The following is a 7,121-nucleotide window of genomic DNA, read 5'->3' as shown; positions in this document are numbered from 1 at the left end:
CACACACACACACACACACACACACACACACGCACATTATGGATGATTTTAAGGGTTAAATTTCTGGTTTTATACATGAATAAATACAGTAGTTCTATAACATTTGGGGTTGTGAGTGCAATCATGTATATTATTCCCTCTGTGATTGAGAATGAGCAGTTACTTTTTTTAGGTCAGTCTCATAGAGGTTTTGGCAAGCAGGCAGCATCCCCAGGCAGATGGGAGTGACATAAAATGACGTCATGTGAATTATGGGTCAACTTGATGCATGTAGGCCTGTCACTAAAATTCATCGTATGATAAAATGAGGAAGATAATTTTCTTTTGCATACATGCTTGTTTTGTGTCTTCCTTTTCGCATGAAGAGAAGTAAACTCTGGCGTCAGGTTTTTGACAGGTGCATGGTCTCTAACCTCTGTAGCATGAGAACCCCTGAACAGACATTTAGCCAGAAGAGTGTCTTCAGTTTTTAATGCCTTCATACAGCTGGTGATGACTCAGGGCACTGTGCCAAACCTTAGGATTGCAGACAGTTGATCTTTCTTTTTACACTATCTAAATTTTAATGTAAACTTCAGTAAACGGGTTTATATCATTATATTATTTTAAGCTGGTCTCCAACAATACTATCGCAATAATTTCTGAGAAAATTAATCGTCAACTAAATTTGTTATTGTGACAGGCCTAGATGTATGACTTTACAGTGAACATAGTCTATAGATCACGCTGCTTTTAGTCAAGTAAGGTAAGGGGATGATGACTGGTAAAAATGTTTGTTTGCTGCTTACTGTAGTGTGGTGTGCTCACATGAATTTGTTTAAAAATATGGTAATTTTTTATAAACAATTCAAACCTTGTTTATAGTAAAGAATAAAGTTATAAAAATTGCAATGCAGGACATAGCTCAATGCATCCAAATAGTTCATACTTCAGTGTGAATACACCATTGTCACCATACTAACACTTTCATCCGTTGAACCACAGCTGTTACGTAAGATAAATTAGTATACACCATATATTATTATACAGTATATGTAAAAATATCGAGCTACTGGAAATTCAGCAACCTTACTGCCTGAGGAATGAAGCTATTTAAAATTGGGGATGTTCCTGATACAATAGAACTGTATAACCCGGCAGCTTGGGGGCATGATGAGAGGGATCTTTCATGATCCAGAGCATAACTTTTGGAATGTGCTTTTATTGGGGGGAGGCAGGGCATGTATAAATTCATACGACCCAGACCATACACAGAAATGTAACAAATGCATGTTAGCAGTGCATCAAAAAGAAAATAAATAAATAGTTCCTCTGGACGGACTTCTTCAGTCTGATGAGTTTCAAGTGAACTTAGCCTTATAAGCACGGCCTCCACATGGTGGACAAACAGGTCAGTTCACATGCAAAAGAGGACCGTCTCAGATGCGGGTTTGAAATAAGCATTTTAAAATGTTTTCAAAATAAGTCTGGCACTTTGGAGAAAACCCAGGACTCGCTGGTGGGATTGTGTACCCCCTCTGGCCTGGGAACGTCTCGAAGTCCCCCAGGACGAGCTGGAAGGTGTCGCTGGGGAGAGCGGGGTCTTTCTGCAGCTGCCCACGCGACCCGATCCCGGATAAGCGGGGGGAAACAAACGAACAGACATTTTATATTGTTAGTCTAAATTATTACATTTAAAATTATTACTCTAATTCAAATAGAATAGCCTATTGTCAAGATAATTATGGAGTGTAATTTATTTTCAACTCAAAATATCTTCAAACTAATGAAATATAAAGTTATTAGGGAGGAAAANCATCCATCCATCCATCCATCCATCAATCATCCATCCTTCCTTCCTTCCTTTCAGGGTCACTGGTGCTCATATCCAACAGTCACTGTAAGATTGAAATTTTAACAGTTTTTTAGTTTAAAGTGGACTGTGTTGGATTTAAATAAGATAAATCCCTTACAATATGACTGCTTCATTAATATAAATGATTATAGTTTGGAAATTATAGATTTTTAGCCTTTTGAATTAAATCTGAAAGATAATATGTGAAATCTCGAGTAATATTAWAAGGTCCATGTTAGCGCTGGAAGGATGTGTTCAGAGGACACAAGCAGATATAATACCCAAACAGAAAATACCTCTCTGCATTAAACTACGCCACAAAATATTTAAAATCAATCTGAAAACAGGAAGTGAGTGGCATGAAACTCTGGATTGTTTCAGAGCAGTTTCATAAAGAAAATGAAAGCTCCTGTTCTCACCTGTTTTCTCTCCTCGTTCTCCTCGATCACCTTTCTCCCCTTTAAAGCCTCTCTCTCCTGTCGACAGGAAATAACATCCAATAACATTACAAGAAAATAATCTAACATATGTAGATAAAACAATGATAAAAATCTGCTGATTTAACAAAACAAATGTTGTGTTAAACTGAATACATCTCATTATTTACTCCCCCCACAAAAAAGGAGCCAAACCGACAGTTTCACATTTCTTTATCTCACACACATTCCTCTTCTTTTCAGCAGAAACCTTTTTAAATAAGGAGTCCAGTAATTACCTCCAATTCAGGCATTAAAATATAAAAARTAGAGGCGACCACATTCCTGCTATTAATTTACACTGAGTATAAAAACAGATGTGAAAGTACTGAAGTAAATGTTGGATAAAAAAAAGACAAAACCACAAAATTACTTTAAGAACCCAAATAAACTCACCGTTACTCCACAGATAGTTATTTCTAATTTGTTTGCATTTTAAAATACAATTCAGTGCCAAACTAAAAAAATTACTTTAGAAGCAGCAGAAATGATTTTTCTCTGCTTTAAGGTTTGAAAACCACAAATCTGTTTTTACCATGAAGCTTTAAGAGGATCAGTCATTCCAGCTTTAAGTTGATATTTTAAACATGTAAGACCACAGTAGAAGTGGTKTTCATCTCCACCCACCTGTGTGTTTCGAACGCATGCACACCTGGACTGTGACATCCTCAGCTGTCAGAGCTTCACACGTTTTAACCACATCCTAACAACTACATTATACTGTAGAGAAAACACAAACACAGCAGAAACTGCTGCTGAGCTGTAGAAGACTGCGAGGCGTTCACGTGCCACAAAGTCCACTTTCTGTACAACTACAAATGAGAAAACTTTAAAAAGACTGATTCTTGACACTGTTTTGGAAAAAAACATGAATAAGTTTAAAGTGTTTGTGGCATCAAATTCTTGCAATAAATAAGAATGATTTTTTGAAAGATACCATTGGTAACATTGCAAAAAGTAAAGTGATGCCACTGACATGAACAGTTGTTGAGATTTTTGCATGTGAAGTAACAGGAAGTGATGTCAAAGAGGACAGTCTGCATGTYAACAGAGTGCTGCTGCAATAAATAATACAGAGAAGCTCTGATATCCTCTTCATTTCTCCTGATAAAGAGTTTTAATAAACAAAACCTGAGTTTCTTATCTTAAAGAGTTCCCCTTTGATGTCACTTCCTGTTTCACTTTGAGCCAAGTTCAAAAGAAAATATGGCACTTAAGTGACAAAATGGGCAACATTTAGACCAAGTTTCTTATATATAAAAATGTTTTTTTTATACATATTTGAAGGATCTGCACATCACAGGCACTTTAAAAGAGCTACAACAGCTAAATCCCTTCAAGAAGATTAATTATATTCATTAAAAACAGCAGTAAAAACTGTAAATGCCATAAAACTGTAACATCTGTAAACAAACCGTGTTCAACTTCTGATGAACTTTGGGGCTTTTATTTTTTATAAAAAGGAGCTCAAACTTGTTCTCTTCTAAATAAACCTTGAAGCTGTTTTTAACAAAGCTTTCAGTTGATAAAAACGTACAACCAGACACCAGCTGAGAGAAAGAACCGAAACTCAAAACCACCAACCAAGAAAAAAATCTTGTCTCAGTTTTTTAGTAAATCYGACGAGAAAAACCAGTCGTCATGCTAGTTTTGAATGTTTTCTTCAGTTTGTGTGAAAGCACTGAGCAGCTGTGACTCCCTGAAACACATGATTTCCTCTTATTTTGACCCATTTCACTAAAAGAAAACAATCCTGCCACGATGGTGACAGGCTGTGGTGAAATATGGACTTGTTGATGTTTGAGATTAGTGAGCAGGAGTTCACCAAACTGCTCCTGTGAGTCAGATGTCTTACAGGAAAAAATAAAACATCTTTGTCTTGGTAAAAGCAACAAATCTGCAGCTGTTTGCAAAGAAAACGATCATGAACTTTACAGTAAATAAATCTGTGAATAAATGGGTTCAAACAGTTTTCTTATGACAGAAAAAAATGAACAGCAAGAAAAAATAAAACTAAAAACTGTGAGTTTTGTTGATCAGTTTAATTAATGTGCTCCTTCAGCTGTTTCCACATCTGATCAGCAGACATGTTAGAGGAGAATGTGGAACTGGTCCATTAAACCTGGACCAGTTCCCACAGTCTCTGCTCACAGCTGAAGAGCTGCTGTCGGAGCAAAAACACAACTAAATGATGCAAAACACACAAGGCAAAACACACAAGGCAAAACACACAAGGCAAAACACACAAGGCAAAACACACAAGGCAGATTTAGTCTGAAAACGATGTCGACATAAAAGAACAAGACGACCCCAGCAGGTCAGTGTATCTTTTGGTCATTGGATTTTCATTTTCGAAACAAGCATTAAAAAACAAGAAACGAGTGGTTTTTCGATTTTTGTTTTAAAATACTGCAATTAAAATTAAAATACAAAGCGTTTTTCATTCTTACTGTCAAAAAAGGAGAAATGAAATTTTAAAAATGATTGGAGTTTCATTTTCTGTTTTGTAAAAAAAGAAAATTAATTTAAGAAAGAAACGAAAAAAGGTTCGTTTGTTTGTATTGTACGACTATTCATTCCCCCACCAGAGGGGGCGCTGGCCTGGCAGCTCTGCAAAATGAAACACTTATTTCTGTAAATAAAAGGCTGAAACACAGAGAAATATGTCCATAAATGAGTCGTATGATTGTTGCTCTGTGACCAAAGGCTGCAGAGATAATTCATGTGACTTTTGACCAAATAAATCTCTTTTACTGAATACATGTCAGCTACTGCCTCCATGTTTCACCTCCATTTCTCTCAATAAAAAGCAAAATATGATTCATTATATTAGTGTGTTGTACAGTTGTTGTTCTGTGAGCAGAAAGTTTTTTTCCCTCCTGAGTTTTGACAAAATCTGTGCTTTTTTCTGTCAGTTTGTGTCCTTGGAGTTTTCCTTTCAGCGAGGGGTGGGCGGTACTACGACTTTGATATTGATCTGATACCACATATACTTGATATGGAAGTCAACATTGTTATATAATAATAATGTATATCTGTTCTACCTTGACACTGTCCAGTAATCATATCTCATGATAACTAGTTTCGGCTGTTTTAATCTGTTGCCCTAGACTTCAAGTCTCCAGCAATGCATGACCTCTTTTATTTTGATAAGGTGTTTCCTGGCTGACAGCCCTGTCATTGGTTAGATGGTTTACAGTTGGTGAACTGTGATTGGTTGTAAGCATGTCACATGATGTTATATTATTGGCTGTTCCAGCCACAACTTGACAGACTTCCTGATTGACGTCTGCTGTGTTGTTGCTCAGATTAAATCATCTGACGACCATACACGCAGACTTTCTGTGCATTTATTCCAACGTGTTTCTGCATTCTTGGTAAATCCTTCCACCACAAACATCAATGTTTTTACTTGTAATGGGATGTTCATTGAATTACTTTGATATTGCAGACACCCCTCCTGGTGCTGAAACAGTTTGTTGTATAGGGATACAGTAAGTTGGCTCGATCTGTCATGGATTATGAACAAACAAGTCTTTTCTTAAAGTAATTTTCTCTTTTGCTATCTGAAACAGAAAACGAAACTCAAATCATTNTTTTTGCATTTTTAAAAAGTAAGGAGTAGAAAGTACTGATAATTAAATTAAAATGTAAGAAGTAAAAAGTAGGCTGAAAAATAATTACTCCACTAAAGTATAATTGGCCAAAGTTACTACTTAAGAAAAGTAATAAAGTATTTGTATTTAGTTACTTTCCACCTGTGGTTTTGAAGCACAGAGAGGTTTTGATGAAAGGTGTGGTGATGGTGCTGCAGTGTGGTCCATCCTGACCCACCACGGTCTAATTGTTGGAGGGCGTGGCCTAAGCACATAAAACATTGCTGACATACGGTTGGCTCTAAATCACACATACGTCTGTCTGTTCATGAGTCTGCAAACAAAGTACATCAGGGCTATTCAATGGTGGCCCGTGGGCCACATTCGGCCCGCGAGTGACCAAAGTTCGGCCCGCCAATTGGTTCATTCATCTCTTAAGTCCAACCCCCAGTTTTCTACTTGAATTACTCTGAGTTATTTCAGTTAAACACAGACATGTTTGGTATCTACAGAAACATCAGAATCTTGGCTACAAGCTGGTAAAAACATTTCTATAAACACTCAAGACAGTTAAAACTACAAGCAGTTGAAGACAAAATGATGAAAGTAAAAATAAAATTGGTTTAAAATTTTGGCAGGTCAGAGATATCAAAATATTATTTGTGTCTAATAACAGGAGGCAGAATGTGTTCTTTTTGTTTTTGATAATGTTTAATTATCTCTACTTTATAGGGTTCTGTATGTTTAATTCATGATTAAATGCAGCAAAATAAAATAATTCAAATGTAACAGATCTTTGTAATACCTTTTTTGCCACTTCAGTAGAAAACAAAACTGAATGTTAGTTTCTAAATTTCTGCATCATCAGTGGCTTTTTTAATACTATTGTAAAGAAGAAAAAGAAAAAGTAGAAGAGAAATAAAAGAACAGTTCAGAGAGAAACTGATAGAAATTATACAACATGAAATGAACACCAGTAACACACAGGACAACACACCCGACAACCAAACTTAAACACATGTATGTACATATACACATACACACATACTGTACATAAACATACACACACACACACACATATACACATTCACACCTACGTACAGTCATAATCTCGTTAATTAATATACACAAAACACACACACCTATACACACAACCAGGCACATACACATACAAACATACACATACACACACACACACACACACACACACACACA

At 36.2% G+C, this 7,121-nt stretch overlaps 1 protein-coding gene across 1 annotated transcript in view; it reads right to left on the bottom strand.

Annotated features, from left to right (window-relative positions):
• The window catches only part of scara5 (scavenger receptor class A, member 5 (putative)), a gene marked incomplete at its 5' end in the record, with an annotated part of 69,989 nt that overhangs the window by 9,189 nt on the left and 53,679 nt on the right, over positions 1-7,121 (bottom strand). The window contains 1 exon segment of the mRNA XM_014022296.1: positions 2,254-2,310. Coding sequence (XP_013877750.1) covers positions 2,254-2,310 — 57 coding nt within the window.

This window comes from Austrofundulus limnaeus, unplaced genomic scaffold (genome assembly GCF_001266775.1).
Source record: "Austrofundulus limnaeus strain Quisiro unplaced genomic scaffold, Austrofundulus_limnaeus-1.0 Scaffold323, whole genome shotgun sequence".
Classification (NCBI taxonomy): Eukaryota; Metazoa; Chordata; class Actinopteri; order Cyprinodontiformes; family Rivulidae; genus Austrofundulus; species Austrofundulus limnaeus.
The sequence above is the reverse complement of the archived record's forward strand: the minus strand, read 5'-3'. Positions and strand labels throughout refer to the sequence as shown.